A 20,440-nucleotide genomic window follows, 5' to 3' on the forward strand; every position below is an offset into this window, starting at 1 on the left:
GTTGGTATAATGTTCTTATTATAAAATGCAGTGTTACTTTTACGCCACACATAATGGGACACGCACCTTCCAAATGTTCAACTTTTGTCCTGTCAGTCCACAGAGTTTTTTCCAAAAAGTCTTGGGAATCAAGATGTTTTCTGGCAAAACTGAGACAAGCAATTATGTTCCTTTTGCTCAGCAGAGGTTTTTGTTTTGAAACTTGCTATGCAAACCATTTTTGCTCAGTCTCTTTCTTATGGTGGAGTCATGAACACTCACCTTAACTGAGGCAAGTGAGGCCTGCAGTTCTTTGGATGTTGTTGTGGCGTCTTTTGTGACCTCCTGGATGAGTTGTCACTGCGTTCTTGTGGTAATTTTGGTCGGCCGGCCACTCCTGGGAAGGTTCTCTACTGTTCCATGTGTTTGCCATTTGTGGATAATGGCTCTCACTGTGGTTCGCTGCAGTCCTCAAGCTTTTGAAATGGCTTTATAACCTTTCCCAAACTGATAAATCTCAATTATTTTCTTTCTCATTTGTTTTTAAACTTCTTTAGGTCTCGGCATGATGTCTAGCTTTTAAGGATTTTTTGGTATCTTTTTTGCCCTGTCAGGCAAGTATTATATAAGTAATTTCTTGATAGCCAACCTTTCTGCCAGTAATCAGGCCTGAGTGTGGCTAAAGAAATTGAACTCAGCTGTGATAAACCGGAGTTATTTTTTAACCGGGAGGGTGCAAACACTTTTTCACAAAGGGATATGTAGTTTTGAATTTTGTTTTCTCTTAATAATAAAAACCTTAATTAAAAACTGCATGATGCGTTTACTTGTGTTTTCTTTGACTCAAATCTATATCTGTTTGAAGATCTGACATATTAAAGTGTGACAAACATGCCAAAAAAATAAAAAAATCAGTAAGGGGGCAAACAGTTTTTCACACCACTGTATATAATTTGTGCTTAAATAACTGGTTGATATGCTATATATATATATATATCTATATATATATATCTATATATATATATATATATATATCAAGTGGAAAGAAAGCATTCTGCTTCTTTCATTTAAGTGGCATTGTCATCCATCGTAATATGCTTATATATTTTGAACAGACTTGCGGCATAGTGACCGCTCTGATGAATCTGCCTAGTTTTTGCACACGAAAGGAGCTCAACATCCTCTCTCAGAACTGTTACGTCGCCCCACTGGGTATTCCAGTTCCACTTTGCACCACTATCCCTCCCAGTAAATCCTCTTCAGATAATGAGATCCCAGAATCCTTGGTAGAGTTGTGCTGACTGGCTGTTTGCTGTGTTGTGTGTACAACAGTAGGAGCGATAGCACTGGCTGAGTTAGTCAATTTCATGGTGCTTCTGTTAACAAGTCTTGTGCTGCTGCTCGAGCCATGTGTGAGATTACACATGGTACTTGTGCTGCTGTTGGTATTGTTTGTGTTGCTGGATGTGTTTATGCACCCTGAGCTCGTGCTGCTCTGAATGGGGTTCCGTATGGGAGGAGTGAAAGAGAATACTTTCTCTCCACCTCCACTCATTGCACAAGCACTTAAGGGTCCAAACTGTCCATCTGTGGAAGGAGGAGTTTGCATAGAGTGACAAGAAGTCGGGGGACGATTGGACAGCAGCGCCTGATTTTTCCACAGTTTGCTTGGAGGACACATTTCTGCTACAGGCTCTGGGAATGAGAAATTGGACACAGAAGGGTGCGCAGAGCTTTCTTCTCCCATTCCAGGAAAGCCTGAGGATGTGGCACTGGGCATGCAGCCTGGCGTGCCAGGAGATAGAAACTGTGAGCCGAGCAGAGGGTGAGAATTTGAGCTGGTGCTGTGTGCCAAGTCACCCTGTGCCCTGCGGGGCGGGCGGGGACAAGTAACAGATGGGGGCACACAGTGAATGGGTGTCTGTGGGCAACTATAGAAACCAGGTCTCTCGTACAGGGGCATGGAGTAAAAAGCATATTCAGTCATGTCATATTCTGGTGGATTTTGGTTATGGCGGTGTATCACAGTGGCTTCAGGATGGAGATAGAGAGGGAAGCGGCTAAAAGGAGCACGAGGGCGGCGACGGAGCAGAGAAACCCTAGAAGAAGTTGACGTAGTAGAACGGGGAAAACTAGGTGACTGCACGCCCAGCAAACGAGCCAGGTTGCCCAGAAGAGGCGTGGAGTGGTTAGCTTCCTCGTGCTCCTTGATCTGCTCCAGGTTAGGCTGGAACTCCATGTCTTCTTTGGGTACACTGGGAGACACAGGAAAAACAATCAAATTCCACAAAAAAAGGGTTGCTAGCTGAAAACACTGACAACTACATCAGTTAGTCACCTGATGTCCAAAGCGGAGCCCATGTAAGAGGGTTTTTGGTGTTCAGCGCTGGCAGCTGTATACGGCGGCTGTGGCTCTGATTCATTCCAGTATTTATCCTTCTGTATCATCGGGAGCAGGTCATACATTTCATCCACTGACAGCAGAGACACCTGAGATGTAAATGGATAGGGTGGCATCAAGAATTTCAGTCTCCTGTACATTGTTCCTCATTTAAAAGTATGTTATATTGACTGTAATTCATCTTAGTTGTTGCAAAAAAAGGAGATACCTGTAAGTTGCGATCAACCAGCCAGTTTGTTTCAAAGTCATCATCATCTTCCCCAAATGGATTGATAAGTTGCTCCGCCACCTTTGATTGTCATTATTGAGGCACATTACAGATGGAATATGACCAATGAAACAACCTCAGAGTTATTTACTGCTTCCCGTATAAGAAAGAAAAGACTAAATGGCCATTTTGACTTGCTTGCATCAGGTATAGAGAACACACACCTTGAGCCAGCCAACATAGAAGAAAAACTGCAGGAGAGTGAAGACAGGAAGGTAGAAGTCGAGGTTGTGGCCCTGATAGCCCTGAGTGGGGTCAAGAAACTGCCGACCAATCAGACAAGCCAAGAAGAAACTGTACACAGCCACAGTTACCACCTTGAATAGATGGCAGATTTGTGTTAGTTTTCATGTGCAAACGTTATTGGTTTGTTTAAAACTTCAGGGAAGAATTACATTTTCTGTCTAGATTTTTTGCCAATAAACCATTTCTCCATCCAAAAATCAACAGTAATCGCTACTAGTGTTTGATCAGCTGTCAATTATGGTGTGTATGAATGAATCAAATCAATAATTGCACATAAACACTTCTAGATTGTTGTTAATAGCATTAGTCTGAAACTAATCTAGCCTGGTCGGGCAGACCTGAGTGTATACAAGTGGCAGACTGATCCAGTCGTAACTGTACAGCTTCATGCACTGAGAGCGCAACGTATTTAATTCCTACAAGGAGAAAAGGCACACACATCCACATGTAGAAATCACACAGCATCTCCTTTCACATTGTATAGAAACACAAATCCAATCTAATATAAATAAAAAATATGAAACTAAACAATTTAAGCAAGTTTGTGTAAAATATAGTGTGACAGAGATGCCGCTGTCAGACATACATTTAGGATGGCAGAGAGTGCGACGTCATTGTTGATGCGTCCCTCTGTGCGTGCTCTCAGTGCCAGATTTACAAACCACATGCAAGGCACCCAGAATTTATTGTGAGGAGATGGCAGTTCTTTCAGCTGCCTTAGTTCCTCTACTGTCATTAGTCCTGGAGGAGAATGAGACGTCTTTATTTTTTAACATAATGCAGATCAAGGCAGGGATCTAATTAAATGTTCATCTTTAGGAATCATGTAAGGAAAGCTTATTTAGCAATAACATAAAGAATTCGTGACATATTGGTTTAATTTGGTTTTATATAACGGAAAAATGTAAACTATGAGCCATGACTGTATATTTTAAACAGTAATTTTAAAAGATCCCAGGTAAGCTTCAATAAATCTCCAACTGGTTTGCCTGTGGAGGTTGTTGTTCATATATATATATATTTTTTTTTATAACAGAGAAAGTTCTGGAGAAACAGAACATTAATCCCTCTTATTTGTAAGCTGCGCTCAATACCTGACACAGGGGGGTACCGCAGAAGTGGCTACTACATTCCTCAGATTTCTAATCACTGCTCCATGCCACATTACTTAGGCCGGGTAATTTCCTGTTTCACAGTGTGAATTTACTGCAATCATAAATCTACTGCTGTGCTCATTGTGGTGCTTGACCACACATGCCTATAACTATCTATTCTGCCATTTTATTGAACTATGCATATTCCTATTAATAATGGGCACTTCAGTACTTTCACAATGCATTCCTGATAGATTATTCCATTATCCTAAAGTATTATACCATAACAAGACAATAGCCAAAGCTACAGTAGCATGGGATTTAGTAGCATGACTGTTTTGCCTAGTATTATATAACATTATAGACTAGAGTGAATTGAACTTACCTCCCTGTACCAAGTGTTGCATTGTGGGAAACCTCTTATAGACAGCAGTGCTGATGGAGCGGTAGATAAGGATGCCAGACAGGTTGGCATAACGTATCAGACTCCTGCGGATTAGCCTGGCACCTTCATCTGACCCCCGGACATGTCCCCCCACCAACAGTGCCAAGCGATCCGGCCATGGGATGCTCTCAAACTGTCCCCACCAGCGAGATACCACCAGAGTCACATAAAAACCTGGATCACACAAACAAATTTGTTTAACTTGGAGGGCTGGAAGAGCAAGCAGTTATGGTAACACTTGTGATTAAAGTACATTGAATGTGTAAAATTGCAAAGCTGCAAGGAATCTTATGTCTTACAGAAACAAGTCTGGTTTCTGTTTTATTTAGCGTGAAAGGTTTGAAGTACTTTGCTTCCAGGGCTTTCGGGTGTTAATGTACAGCAAGAATGAGAATGTATTAGATTTTTACAGAGAGAGAGAGAGAGAGAGAGAGAGAGAGAGAGAGAGAGTGAAAGAGACATCCACTTACCCAGTACAAATGATACAGGAATGAGTTGTGCATACTGATCACAGTAGATGGCAAGTTTCTCAAATAGCCTCCTCTGCCCATCATGCAAGAGGAACCTGTTTCAGCATACGATGATCAGTTTTATTCTCTTTGATATTTTGCCTTATGTAATTAATTTAGGACTGTCTTAAACTGTCCAAAAATCATCCTTTCCCGAATAGAGATTTTATCTTAAGTATAAGAAATAATAATTAAATTAGTGTAGTACCACCCTGAGTGGTTGCATGTACCTGTAGAGGACACTGATGAAGTAGTAAAGCACAATGAAGATGAGCAGCTCTCGATACAGCAGCTTGTAAATGCTCCCTTTCCAACGCAGTAGCAGGTGAGAGAAAGTCCCAAGACGGGCATCGGCAACCCTGCGTGAGTATGTCACTGTCATCTCTTATTCTCTACTGCTGACGAGAACAAGCTTACCAGAACCCTACTAGTGCTGTGTGTTCTTGAAGTCTGTGTGATATTTAAAAAAAACAACAACACAGAAATACTAATTAAATTCTGTATAATATTAGTGTTAGTTTCTGTATATTAATCTGGAAGTGTGAAAGTTGAAAGTCTAAGGAAAGTTTGAAAGTTCTTCATATTTACTGTCCTCCAAGGTCAAAGGGTCCTCCCCTATCTGAAATGGCTTGTTAGGTGAACAGTGTATATTCATGTGAATGTTAATATAGCTCTGAATCAAGCGAGAAATTGGAGAAAGAAGGCATAACTTTTTCAGTCAAGGGCAGTTTTTGTCTCCAGGATTTTTACATTTAGTACTATTACTTTTCTTACTTGTTAACTGCCCTGTGATGATTTAGAAAAATAATACAGTATATCCAAATTCATTCCCTAGAGAGATGGAGAACGGCACAATTTCAGGATTACCCGACTCTAACACACTGCCCTGTCATGTTCTCAAAATGTACTGGATTCTAGACAAACAGGATCATAATTGGGTTCCTCTGATCTAATGTAAATAACACGTAAAGACGTCCTCACTGCCGCAACACAAAACAGTGATCAGATGAAAAAAGTCCATATTAAAGCTACTCACAGCTGGTAAGGAAACGAAGGGTGACAGGCTTCATCAGCAGCAGTGGAGTGAGAGATGCTGGGGAAGAAATAAAAAGAGAAACGAGACGCCTACAACTCAAGTCACTTGACATGTTAATCTCTTTTCAGTAACAAAAGAGCATTCTTGGGGGAAGCGGTAATTTAGTAATCTTCAGTAATCCTTCGGAGCAAAATAACTAGTACACACCTCCAGGACAGTGTATCCCATATTAGTGCAATGATCTTTTTTTTGGAATTACCAATTCATTACACATTTATTTAAATGCTGATGCCTTTTAAAACAAATATTGCAGTAATTGTGTTAAGAATTTCAAAGCAGCTATTAACACCTGTTGGAGAAAATGCAAAACATCTACTAAAACCACAAGCAGACATGAATTGCAACAGCATCCTTTACAAATCCTAAAGGACTTCTCGAAACTAGACATGGGCGTGAAATACCAACATCCAACCAATCAGTACAAGCACGTGTGTCCACAATGTTAAATACTGTGTATTTACCAAATTTTCATTTAGAATTTATGTTTCGGTGTTCTGTCAGTGTGTTTTGGCTTTGGAGGGAATGCATTTGCTTAAAGGTTTAAAAAAAATCAATATAATCAAAATAGCTATAAATTTACTTTAACTAAGCTAGACAACATGCACTAGCACACTAAATAAAAAAAAAAAAAAAAATAATAATAATAATAATAATAATGGTGTAGTAGGTAAGCTATTAAAAAAAAACGCTGACCAGCTGACAGAAATGACCCTGACACAAAGACACAATGTAATAAATATATGAATGCTGGAAGGACAAACAGTGTGAAATGTAGTTAAGCAACATTGTTGTAAATTCCAGCTTAATCTTAACAGCTACCTTCTGCTAAGGCACAAGCGGGCTTATGGTACATTTTTACCAGCAGGTAAACTCTTTTCTAAATTCTTGCTTATTTCACTGATTGATTGATTGATTGATTGATTGATTGATTGATTGATTGATTGGTTTGTTTGTTTTGTTTGTCCATTGTTGGGGGAAGCGGTAATTTAGTAATCTTTAGCAATCCGACAGTGCAAAATAACCAGTACACACCACCAGGACATAGTGTATTCCATAATAGTGCAATGAGCTATTTCTTTTGGAATAACCAATTCATTACACATTCATTTAAATGCTTGGGTGACATTAACATGGTTTATTAATTGAGCCGATTACACTGGATTCTTTTTTTTTTTTTTTTTTTTTACTATTTTTAGTATGATTAGTTTTTAGCACAGATTAATAGATTGAAACTACACTCAACTGCCACTTTATTAATAAATTATTTTTAATTAGCTCATCTGGTAGCAGAGAAATGAATAAAATCAACTAGATACAAGTCACAGTAATGGTCAGGATGGGCAAATGTGATCATAGTGACTGTGGCATGCCAAATGGGCTGTTGTGAGAAATCCAGAAACTGTCCCACAATCTTATACACAGTTTCCCTGGACCTGCCTTGTTCCACATAACTGAGCAGGTGTAGAAGTGTTTCTATTAAAGTGGCCAGTGAAGGGTTTATTCTAAAAGTACAAGAGCTTATTGTGTTTCTGTGATTAGATTATGTGCTTACAAGATTTGTATTATAGTCCTCCTTATGGTAATCCTGATTTCCTGCATGATGCGATTTTCTGAGTGGATTTGTAATGAATGGAGAGATCATAGTAAAATTACATCCTGATTGTTCTCCAATCTGGCAACCTGGGCTTGGTCTGCCTGGTTTTCTAACAGCAGGGTTTTTTTCTGAGTGTGACTTCACTTCAACCCAAACTATTGTTCATACTGGAGAAACAGCAGGAACACCAGACACACCTTTCTTTTCTTTTCTTTAAATAGTCTCTATAGTCCTACTTAGTCTATGGGTATACTAGTAAATGCTCACTTTGTTGAGAAATAAGGATTGAATTATCCATACCATAACTGTTCATTAATAGGTAAGACAATTCCATTTATAATTCTTTTATGGATCTGCTTTAATGTCAAACTTAAATAGATCTGATGGAGTAATACAGCAGAAGAAATACTTTTTAACAATTGCATACGTATCTTTACCCTTTTGGTAATGTCAATTTATCATGGGCCTTGATAAACAAAAGAAACAAAAAAACAAAAAAAAAGAAAAACAATGACAGAATACCTTTTCACTATTAACCTGGCTTTCTGAGCAGCAAAAAGATTTATAGAGACTATTGTAATTTACACCTCGTCTATGTTCAGGTGTGTTCAGCATTAGTCATAGTCTCAGGGTTTTCAGGTGTTTGCTCATAGACTGATATCATGATGTCTAAAATAGTGTAATACAACCTAAGCAGGGGTGGGAAAGGATTGGCAAATCTGCAAACCATGTAAGCACAAGAATTCCCTTAACCTGCGAAGATGAAACTTTGAACGGGTGCAGATAACGCAAAAGATGATCTAAGTATCATTAGCCAAATGGGTAAGAAAAATCTGAAATATTAACATTCAAACAGTGCACTAGAGCGTACAGGTCAGTAGGTCTAAAGAACACACAGTTACAGTTTATTAAAAACAGCCTTAACCAAAGACGAAGATTAACCTTTGCTCAAGTTAAAAAAGCACAGTGTAGAACAAATCAGAAACAACCCATGATCAACAGCTGTGGAAACATGGTTAACATGACAAATTCTTCACTATCAAATTCTTGCCTGCTCCATGTGCAAGATGAGGCAACAAAAAGGTTTGTTACAGACTTTACATCTCACCCATATATTACTATAGAACTTCTATTAAAAAAAAAAAAAAAAAAATATATATATATATATATATATATATATATATATACGCCGGACAGGTTTTACGCCGGATGCCATTCCTGGCGCAACCCTCCCATTTTATCCAGGCTTGGGACCAGCACTGCATCCAGCGGCTGGGGGGTTTGAGCACTGGCTGGGAATCAATCCCAAGACTTCTGCATGTCAGGCGAATATATATATATATATATATATATATATATATATATATATATATATATATATATATATATATATATATATATATATATAATAGTTTTTATTTAGTGTTTAAACATCTACACATTTGTGTACAATGGTTTGGTGACAGAAGCTTCCTAAAAATACTGATATTTTATAAAAAACCACTTGTTACCAAACATGCAGTGAAGAAAATATATCTGGGAAAGGTTTAACACTTTTAGACAGTACTAAGAATACAGATTGAGCACATTGTCAGCTTTTCCTGTGTAAAGAGAACTCGCTTTCTACGTCTTATGCCCTATCCAGGTACAGAAAGATACTTAAGACCTACAGTGGCATATATGCAGAAATCTTGAGAGAAACCTGGTTTACTATTTCTATCTCTCCCTGGAAGATGGATGCTTTTGAGGGAATCCATGCTGTGTGTATTTCATCTTCTCCCTCAGTATTATCCACAACATGCCCTGGATATGAGCTCGTGGTGACAGGCAGCAAAGGAATAGCGCTGTACTCCTCCCATGCCTTTTTTGGAAAAGAGTATTCTTCAGGTCAGCAGCAAAGCAAGTGCAGCAGATCTAAAAAGGAGGAATGTCCTGTTGGAAAGTATGTTCTGGTAAATGCATAATAAATATAGATGCTAGACTTTTAGTATTCCTATTGCCATATTAACACTTTGACTGAATTAAATGGATGCTTTGATATTAGGTTATATCTAAATGTACTGCACAGATGTTATGTGCGATTATTGAACATTTTACATTTTAACATTTTAATTCTCAATATTACATTTCCATGTATTGAGGAATAGACAACCTGAAATTAGGAAACAGAAAACAACTTAGCTGAGGTTTTGGGTGAGTGGAGCAAAAACATGTAAAAAAAAGAAAGAAAAAAAAGCCAGCGACAGTGCTAAACACTAAGCCACCATACAGCCTGTTCTGCATTAACAATATGAAGAATATACCTCAATTTAAATTTAAATACTAGAATAAGGGTAAATGTACAGTACATTTATAGATTTGGTATTTGGGAAGAATAGGGGGCCAGTTTGCATGCCATCAGGCACATTCGGTGACAAATACTCCCTTCCCTGAAGTGATATCTGTCCTTTTAATGGTGGCACTCACATCCAGACTGTGCAACAGCTTTTTTCCACAAGCTATCCGTCTTCTTAACAAAAAGGGACTGGACTGATAAACACATACATACACACACACACACACACACACACACACACACACACACACGCACACATACACACAAACATTATCACTCAGCTTAACTCAACTACCTCAAAACATTGAAACATGACAATGTAGATTTATAGATGTGGTATTTGGGACGAATAGGGGTCTATTCATGTGCTATTGGGCGACAAATACTCCATTCTCTGGAGAGATATCTGTCCTTTCAGTTGCAGTATTGAAGGCAAAAGACCTTGCCCAACAGTGATTTGTTTGCAATGCTTAAATTGCTAATACTGTATTAGACCAAAATTTTAGTGTGTAATTACAGAACCTAGATAAAAGCGGGATTGTCTCAGGACATTTATCACAGATCATTTGTGTACTCATGTCTATTTTTAGTTATTATTAAGTTTTAGAAGTTGAATCTTGCTGAATAGAATTTGTAGGGTAATGTGAAGGACATTTCCCTTACTTAATTTACCAATTGATATATAAAACATGAATTCTGGAAGTTCCCTATAGAGAATTTCTTGTACAAGTCGATTTTAATGGGACATCCCCTAAGATAAGCTTGTGGAATATAAAGCTGGGTATACAAGAGTCAGCAATATTATATTGTTATACTGCCTTTGGGGGCGTGGTCAGTATGTATGATTCTGAGTATTGTCGTCAGTGTGGGTGGAGTCAAGGAGAGACACTCCCCAGGGTCATGTGACTGGCTCCAGCTGGACAAACCAGCGAAACTTTTCCTGCTCCGTGTCGGAAAATCAAAACACCTTCTAAAGGCTTATTCGTGTTTGTTTTGCGTTCGCTTCAAGACTTGTCACGGATGCCTTTCGCGTCTCTTTAAGTTTACATACTCTGAGAAAGTTAGTTTGTGCATACTGTTAAGGGACAAAGACTTTAAACGAATGTTTTTTTTTAAATAAGTTTTTTAGCTGAGTGAGTGAGAAGCGGATGCTTCTGTCAAGGGTAAGGGTGTGGATCGGATCCGGTCTAAAAGTTACCATTCAACATATTTCACTGTAATGTTGTCGGTTTTAATACTAAACATTGCTGTTTGGGTTTTTTTCTGGTTATTCGTAGATTTATAATGTTTCATGTTTTGTCCATTTTAAAAAACACATGTATGTGTTCATATGTTCATAAACCCTAAACCAGGTCTATTATTACTATTCTGATCTTCAGTTAGTGTTAAAGTGTTGCATACAGACAAGTGAGACAGAGAGATTTTTATTTATTTCTTTTGGTCTCTGCAGGTTAATAGACCTGGAGGCAGAGCTGGAACCTGAGATGGAGTCCGGAGTAGGCCGGAGGGAGACAATGCTCCAGGAGGAGAAAGAGAGTCAGAGGCGAGAAGCCTACAGCCTGTCACGCCTCCGAAGCTCCTCTATCGAGATTAGAGAGAAAGGCACTGAGTTCCTCAGAGAGCAGCTGGATGCTGCGCAGAAGGTGCCTAAACATTCGGTCACATGCATGTTATACTTGAGAGGATACTGATTCCTTCGTTCTCATCCATATCACACCATGACTGATTCCATCCAGTCCTCTTTTCATTACATCTGTGCTGTAAAAACTTCATGTTATGATTAGTACATATTATTTCCTAATGAACTAAGCGTTTTTTTTTTTTTTTTGGTTGTTTTTTTGCAGTTCCTGTGTTTTTGACATTTAATGGTGTGAAATATGTAACAATATAAGATGAGATCCACTTAAATAAAATGAAAAGAGATGGACTGTGAAGAAATTTTAGGTGGCATCTTTCCATATGGTTTGGTTTGGTCCAGTTCTACTTTACCGTGCTGTAAAGATGTTTTGAATTAATAGCTGCCCTGTCCAGGATAAAGTGCTTACTCAAGATCAATTTAAATATTTTCTTTTTACTCACAAATGGATACAGAGCATTGTAATACTTAAAAAATACTTAAAAAAATAGATTTTGGAGTCAGCATGGTGATAAATGTATCGCCACAAAAAAAAATTGCGCTACATTACTAAATGAATTTTTTCCCCCTCGATCTCAAGTGCGCTGCACCGGCAGTAAATAAAGCAGCACTTTTTAATGAGTTATAATGTGTATACAAGACAGACATGTTTGACTGGTTAAATCTTAAACGTAATGACTAGATTGTTTTGAGAATGTAAATATACAGCACACATCATCATTAGCTTGCTGCTTATAAAAGACAAACACAGACATCCATGTTTTTTTCTCTACCTTGTAGGTCAAATGAATTATTATAGCATAATTTATTAATGTTGATTAATGTTAAATAGAACCAAGCTTTAATTTGTATGCTTGAAATGGTGTTCTTTGGTCCTCTGCTAAAATGTATGCACATTTACAACCATAAGTTTAATCATACAGATACCCCAGAGATAAAAAAGGTGCGGGTGACAAATTTGCATGCTCTCATTGTTGTATGCAGCTTTGATAAATATTGGCCATGAGGTTACGGTATAGCTTTACAATATTTTTGTTAAAATTGTCTGCAGGAGTTAAAGCTAAAGGGGGAGGAATGTGAGCGACTGTCTCATCTGAGAAACCAGCTGGAGCAGGAACTAGAGGAATTGACTGCAAGTCTTTTTGAGGTGAACAGGGCAGTCAGAATTATAGCACATACTATACGATAGTAGTGTTAATATATGAGGACTGTACTAAAAATAATGCAAAAGAAATGCAAAAGGGGTCATAACTTTTTTTATTATATAATTACTCTGTGCAAAGATACTACTTAGCATGGTTTGCGTCACAAGCCTCATTGAATTTAACATTTAGCATCATTGAATTTAACAGTCAACTGTGCTACAGATTGTTTATGGGGAAGGCAAAACAAACCTTACAGTGGGAGACCATCAACAGTGACATAGAATTTTCAAAGAGAATTTGTGTGTTGGGTTTAATGATGGTATAAACGCATTGCTTGGGATGTTTGGTATTACCTTTGTATAGAGACAATTTAAATGACCTCTGTCAGCTCATGAAAAAAGTTTCCATTTTTTTTTCTCCAAATTTCCACTTTTGCATTATTTTTGGTACAGCCCTGTTATACATGCAGTTATCGTAATGTTACTCATTTGATTATTTCTCCAGGAGGCTCACAAGATGGTTCGAGAGGCCAATGTTAAACAGGCTGCTGCTGAAAAACAACTAAAAGAGGCACAGGGCAAGGTAGTCTTATTTTAGTACATACAGTACCAGTTCAAAGTTTGCACACACCTTCCAATTCAGTGTTTTTTTTTTGTTTGTACTTATTTTCTCCATTTTAGAATAATACTGGAGATTTCAAAACTATGAAATAATTCTTAGCAATTTACCTTTTTCTTTTCAGATTGATGTACTACAGGCAGAAGTGACTGCACTAAAGACCCTTGTGTTGACTTCTACTCCATCTTTCCCTAATCGCCAGCTTCACCCACAGCTTCTGTCCCCAGGCTCCAAAGGAGCTTCACCTCGGCCGGGACACTCGCGCAACAAGAGCGCCACCTTCTCTGCGGCTCAGCTACAATCAGAGTCACCCAGTGATAATACACACATAGGAAGGGAAGAAAAAGAGGTAAACCCACAGACAAAAAAAAAAAAAACTGTGTATTTCACAGTTCAGCGTTTAGTCAATTAGCAAATAACACATATTTCACTGACATTTCCTCTAGAAATAATTTAAGTTTCATGACTTTTTTATTTTATTCTTATTTTTTATTTTATCTTGCTATGACCTTAACTTTCATCAATAAACCTTTCCTGTTCTCTGTTACTTCCACCACTCCTGTTCCCTCTCTCTCAGTCCGCAGCTAATGCTTATTTTCTTTCTAATTTCATGTCCTGTCCAGCTCAGTGTGTGAATCAGCAGGAGGTTACTGTTGCCTGATAACTGTCAGATGGCAGCTTGAGAAATTTAGCTGTGCTTTCTCCCTTATACTCTGTACACTGGAATCAAAATGAAACAGTCACTACAGAGTTAAAAACACCACCTGTTTCTCATTTTGCTATTTTTTTTTGCTCCCCATATGGAGAATTGGCACACAGCAAAGAGTTGGCCAGCAGGGCTATAAGATACGTTTCTGAAATGATCCTTCATCCCTTTACATAGAATCTTAGAATAGGACTGCTGCACAGCCCGCGTTTAAAATCTGGGATGTTAAATTGTATTTAAACTGAAAATTACAGTTTTAGAAATTTTTTAATCTTCACTCAGAATCAAAGAAATGAAGTCTTCTGTAATATCAGTAAAAATAGCATTTGGTTTGTAGGTGTTTTTTTTTACTATTTTTAGGTCACTCCCTAAATTTAAGGTTCCTTGAGATTTATTCCTTCCAGTAAAGCATGGTTTTAGACAGCACTTAGATGGTTTTGGGCTAAAATGGATCATCGGTTTTACACAAATTAAACACAGAATTTAAAATAATAAGGAATTCTGAAATTATAGATTCTACTATTTCACTCAAGCTATTGTTGATAATGTAATTTCTATTGGAAATCTTTGCTTTCAGCTAGAAAAGAATGCAAAAGGAATGCATCTCTTTTTCCTTCTCTCTTTAAACAAAAAAGAAATATAAAGCAACATTAGTTGCTCTTTAGTATTATTCTTTGATTTTGTAGACCATACCCCAAGTCCCTGTTACTACAGAAACAATAACACATTTAAGTGAACACATTGAGATAACCGATTGTTCATGTTACAGCTGGAACTCCTCACTCAGCAGATTTAGCTAACTCCTGTTGCACAAGATTAAGTTTAGTTAACTGAAGAATAAGTAAAAAAAAAATAAAGTGTTCATTGTTTATTATTTGCTGCAGTTGGACTCTGTGCTGTTTGCTGAATTTTTGTCTTGGAGAGAGAAACCAAGTCTGGATCGGTCATCTGCCTTCCTGACCCGGATCTACAGGGAAGACATCGGGCCCTGTCTCTCTTTCACATGCTCAGAAGTAAGTTTATTCAAGCTTTTACGCATATGTCTACCTTATATTTGTATACAGTATACAAATATTCATACACATTCACATTCCATACAAACTTAAATAATTCTTTTGATTGTGTAAAGCTGCTTTAACAATTGTTAAAAGAGCTATAAAAATAACATTTAATTAAATTTAATATACAGTGGAAAAAGACCATTGGTACAGATCTCATTTTTCTATTTCTAGCTTTCTCAGTCAGTTCAGAAAGCTGTGGAGAATAACTTTTTGACTATCGAGCCTGTTGCTTTAACTACGTTGCGCATGGACAAGGCATCGACTGTTGAGTTTGGAGGACCCAAGTGAGTTTTGCACCATGCACAATGTGATGGCAACAATTCTGCTCTGTGCATGATTTTTTTTTTATCCCTACAACACACAATTTTGCTTATGTTTAATTTTGGGGCTTGTAAATCACAATATGATTTGGGTGAAATGTTTTTAATCATAGATTTGATTTGGGGTTGTTTTCACAGTGGCTGCCGAGCACCAGTAGAGACGTAAGTGACTTTGGAAGCTTATCGTGTCAAATTGCTGTTCTAATTCAGCATCCTGCTTTTTGCTTTTCACATTTCCTTTCGAGAAAGGGGGCATCTGAGGATCGAATTTGTTTCCCTTGAACTGATGCTCTGGACCTTTCATTAGTTTCTGTCACTGTAATAATATTATCTACAATACATTTATGTATCTATAGTGTATTAGTTTATATATGTTATTTGTTAGTTTTAGCAGTAATGTGACCTTTTTTAACCTTTTAAATAATCTTATTGAATTGTTTTAATTATGTTATTGAATAACCCAAATTAGGAAAAATTAATTAACCAGTGCAAAAATAGATTTTAATGTTCCAGTAGCTACTCAGTGTGTAAGTTTTACAAAAGTATTTAAGATATCAGCACAATTAGATAAGTGCACAGTAAATTATTTTTTTACTACGTTTTTAGTTCAGAAATACAGCATAATGTTATATCATCTTATACCCTAGAGTTAAAAAATGTGCAGAATAATTTTCCATAACCTGACTGTGACGCAAATCACTGTGTTTTATTTAACATCTTGTTCTAATGTTAACATTTCAATACTAACAGCAAATTTTTTTATAGTAGATGCTTCACTTAATTGGAGGTTAATAAGACATGTTTTGTCTTTCGAAGAAAAACATATCATTGATATAATGAAGTTTTCAATATTAAAGAGGGATGTGAACTATTATTTCATTTTTATGGAAGGACTCTCCAGTGTCGGACCTTTTTAACAGTTGATAAAGTTGATAGTTCTCTAACAAGGTTTCCTTTCTTCTGCAAAGTCTTTAGAAAAGGGGGCTTTGCAATTAATTTATTAATAATTTCATTCTGCATTATTTTTCTATAAAACTCTCCCTTGTTTTATTTCTTGCATAAGGGGTGTCCAAATGGCAAAAGTGACCCGAGTACAGAGGTTGCCTGCTGGTCAACGTGTTGCAATTTTTCTTTTACTTAATGCAGAGCCTTTTTATCTATACTGAACAAAAATATAAACGCAACACTGTTTTTGCTCCCATTTTTAATGAGATGAACTCAAAGATCTGAAACGTTTTCTACATAAACAAAATAACCATATCTCTCAAATATTGTTCACAAATCTGTAAAAATCCGTTACGATGAAGAACTGGAGTCAAGTCGAGACCCCAATGAGGACGACGAGCATGCAGTTGAGCTTCCCTGAGACTGTTTCTGACAGCTTGTGCAGAAATTCTTTGGTTATGCACTCCGATTGTTTCAGCAGCTGTCTGAGTGGCTGGTCTCAGACGATCAGGGAGGTGAACATGCTGAATGTGGAGGTCCTGGGCTGGTGTGGTTACACGTGGTCTGCGGTTGTGAGGCTGGTTGGATGTACTGCCAAATCCTCTGAAACACCTTTGGAGACGGCTTATGGTAGAGAAATGAACATTCAATTCACGAGCAACAGCTCTGGTGGACATTCCTGCTGTCAGCATGCCAATTGCATGCTCCCTCAAAACTTGCGACATCTGTGGCATTGTGCTGTGTGATTCAACTGAACCTTTTAAAGTGGCCTTTTACAGGTGTCCAGTGACAATAATCATGCTGTCTAATCAGCATCTTGATATGGCACACCTGTGAGGTGGGATGGATTATCTCGGCAAAGGAGAAGTGCTCACTATCACAGATTTTGACAGATTTGTGAACAATATTTGAGAGATATGGTTATTTTGTGTATGTAGAAAATGTTTCAGATCTTTGAGTTCATCTCATAAAAAATGGGAGCAAAAACAAAAGTGTTGCGTTTATATTTTTGTTCAGTATATGATTACACCCCCAATTTAATTTACAGAATGATATTTGGTCATGCATACAGATTAAAAAAGAACAGTTTTAACAGTCAGCCGGGCCAGCAGTAAGTATAAAACAAGACCATTTAATTTCTGATTGCTAGTTTGTCCAAGTTCTTTTTGTTTTGAACTTGGGATGACCATGTGCACAATATAAAGTGAGCAAATTATTGTCCACATGTACATAAAAACAGGAATTTATTCCTGGATTTATAATCATGTATTCTATAAACTATTCAGAAACTACTTTTTAAAATGCTGACATGTATAGAGGAAAAACATTTTCACATTTAGTTATAAAAACATGTGTTGCATGTCCCATATCTTTGACAACTGAATGTGATACTTTATGATATTTTTTCAGGTTTCTGATTTGCCAAAGTAGTGTTATGATCTCACCACCTAGTGGCCTTTTTTTTAAGAATGCAAAAGCTAAAACCTTGTTTTTAAGATACCCATGTGATTTAAGCAATGATGGTACAGTATATGACAATCAATATTTGATATGAAGAACCTCATGCTTCAAGACTGCCTGGATTCGGCAGGGCGTAGATCCAAATACAGTATTGTCTGCGGTACTCTGGTCCCACTCGCTCTTCAGCCAGATCTTATTAGTGACATCACTTGGTTTGTGCACAGGGACAACTATAATACATGCCATATGCTGTCCTAATACTTTTGGCCACCACCATGACCACCTTACCGCTATTTTGACGAGGTCTAATTGTCTCCAAATGAAAAAAAAAGTTTGGACACCCCTATCTTACATAAATAACACCCAGTTCTATTCTCTACTAAATATTGTTAGACATTAACACTACAGAATTAACCTTATCATTTGGAAGGGTTTTGGTTGACCCTTTATAAATGTTGTTTTAATTATATAATCCTGCCCATGTGGTTGCATATGGTATTTTAAGTAGACTGCTGTTTGACTGCATTAGTAACAATTCTCTTGTGTGTGGTGCAGGAAGTGTGCCCTGAGTGGAATGTCTCATTTCTGCCGACATCGCATTAAACTAGGAGATAAAGAGAATTATTACTACATCTCTCCCTCCAGCAGAGCTCGGGTACAAACCTTTTGATATTTTTATTTTTTTTTACTTTCTTAATTATAATATATATGCTTCAAGTGTACAGTATGTAGTGTTTGACTTCCTTCTTTCTGTGATGCTAGATCACAGCAGTGTGTAACTTCTTTACTTATATCAGATACATCCAGCAGGGTCTGGTCAGACATGATGGTAGGTAACGAAGCAGGCCTTACACGACCCATCTTGATATTGTCATACATAACAGGATTTAGTTTGTTCCAATGTAGTGTTTTATGTGACAGACTAACATACACTCTCTCTCTCTCTGCAGCTGAGCAGATGTTCTGTGAAGTGATGCGTTTGCGACGGGAGATGTCTGTAGCCAAGTTAGGGTTCTTCTTCGCAGATGAGAACTGAACAATGCCCAGATTCAGTCGCGAGTTTTCTACATCAGCAGTTTGAAATCAGAAGCAGATTTCCTTACAGACACACTCCATTATGGTATCAGTGACCGATACATTAAAAGCCCAGAGGAAATATGTGAAAAGAATTCTGCAGTGACAATCAGTATTGGACTGGAGTGAGATTTTTTCACTCTTTTTATACTCTGTGTATAACAGCACAGTTCTTACTATGGAGCAAATATGTAATTAATGTTGAGGTAATTTTTAGATAATTTGTTGGTGCCGGTACAGTTTACAGAACTTAAAGTGGGAAGCTGTTTAACGCACAGTCTCTATAAGATGCTTGTTATAACAAGCACAGGTTCACTTACCATTCAAGGACACACTACATGTCAATTAGGGCTCTAAGATATTCAGTAAGTAGCATCATTTTCTAGAATTTGTAAAAGTGCACATAAGGAGAAATTCATTCAATCAGACACAGATTTATTTTAATCAGTGTGAAGTCATTTAATGAAAGTTTGACCTGGAGTTACAAAGCCTGTATTTCCAGGATAAAGCCTTTAGTGTCTTGATGATAATTGAGGATTCTGATGGTATAGATTCAACATTTATATCTGCACAGGTTATACATGAGCATGAATGCTGGGCTTTAAAGTCTTTAAAAAGGTACACATATTTAGGTGGGGCTCCTTTATATATACGTGTGTGTGTGTGTGTGTGTGTGTGTATATATATATACAACAATTGCATGATTTGACAATCAAAAAGGCTTGTTTTTTCCTAAGCATTTTGTTTACTCTTGCCACAGCACAAATCTATGCAAAGTTCATAGTTCTTTATTCATATCAAGAATAGTATCAGACCTATACACCTATCATTGATGTATAAATCATTAATTAGGTAAGGGAGGATCTTGTCATTTAATAAAATGTTTTATGACTAAATGTTAAGAGCTTTATACAACAGTTTGAGTCAGAAAGCATATTAGTTGCACAAATCTTCAAGATAATACTGTTTAACAATAACTAGCTTTTTTTTCCTCCTTTATGTTTACATCTAACTGCTTGCCTAGCGGATTAATACAACAAAATAAAACAATACAACATAATATTGAGTAGTGAGTATGAATTAACGTGTATGAGGACTATAGTTATTGAATAGATTTGTAACATAACCAAATACAAACATATCCTGCAGACTGAATAGATAGTGCTTACTAACGTTATATGAATATGTAAATCAAACTCATCAGAAAAAAATAATGGAAGGCAAAAAATGTGGGAGTGGAAGGTTTTAACTGAAAGAAAAATAATATTCACACATGGAGATTTAAAAACTTTTCTGCATACTTCTCCACCTGAGTGATGTCAAAGACAGACCATGCTGACAGTGCATTTCTACCTTAGTTTTACCCATGTTTATGTTTTTATGGGCGTAGTAAGGTTTAAATTTCATTTCTAAAACCTTCCAATCCACCCACTTTGTGTTTAAATTATGTCTTTCTGTATTACATTCCTTGTGCCTGTGTCAAGAATCTGAGGTTTATTCAGATAAA

General features: G+C 37.2%; 2 protein-coding genes across 4 annotated transcripts; one reads left to right on the forward strand and one right to left on the reverse strand.

Moving 5' to 3' along the window:
* Positions 1–1,174: 1,174 nt before the first annotated feature.
* Positions 1,175–5,324, reverse strand: best1 (bestrophin 1). The gene is made up of 9 exons (XM_053510763.1): positions 5,173–5,324; positions 4,904–4,998; positions 4,374–4,607; positions 3,481–3,635; positions 3,233–3,310; positions 2,813–2,965; positions 2,589–2,669; positions 2,318–2,469; positions 1,175–2,234 (listed from the first exon to the last, which is right to left on the reverse strand). The coding sequence occupies exons 1-9, from the start codon at positions 5,322–5,324 to the stop codon at positions 1,175–1,177; spliced, it is 2,160 nt and encodes a 719-aa protein (XP_053366738.1).
* Positions 5,325–7,905: 2,581 nt separating this feature from the next.
* Positions 7,906–20,012, forward strand: rab3il1 (RAB3A interacting protein (rabin3)-like 1). Of its 3 annotated transcripts, XM_053490806.1 has the most exons (12): positions 7,910–7,951; positions 9,278–9,574; positions 11,418–11,610; positions 12,655–12,750; positions 13,253–13,330; positions 13,491–13,715; positions 14,957–15,085; positions 15,305–15,417; positions 15,592–15,615; positions 18,415–18,514; positions 18,622–18,688; positions 18,810–20,011. In XM_053490806.1, exons 2-12 carry the CDS (start codon positions 9,366–9,368, stop codon positions 18,893–18,895), a joined length of 1,320 nt encoding a protein of 439 aa, XP_053346781.1. In that variant the 5' UTR covers positions 7,910–7,951; positions 9,278–9,365; the 3' UTR covers positions 18,896–20,011. The 3 variants fall into 3 exon arrangements, with proteins under 3 accessions (XP_053346790.1, XP_053346781.1, XP_053346799.1); XM_053490815.1 differs by lacking the exon at positions 15,592–15,615 and having other exon boundaries at positions 7,906–7,951; positions 18,810–20,012; XM_053490824.1 differs by lacking the exons at positions 7,910–7,951; positions 9,278–9,574 and adding an exon at positions 10,892–11,130 and having other exon boundaries at positions 18,810–20,009.
* Positions 20,013–20,440: the final 428 nt, after the last annotated feature.

This window comes from Clarias gariepinus, chromosome 2, assembly GCF_024256425.1.
Source record: "Clarias gariepinus isolate MV-2021 ecotype Netherlands chromosome 2, CGAR_prim_01v2, whole genome shotgun sequence".
NCBI classification, from domain to species: Eukaryota; Metazoa; Chordata; class Actinopteri; order Siluriformes; family Clariidae; genus Clarias; species Clarias gariepinus.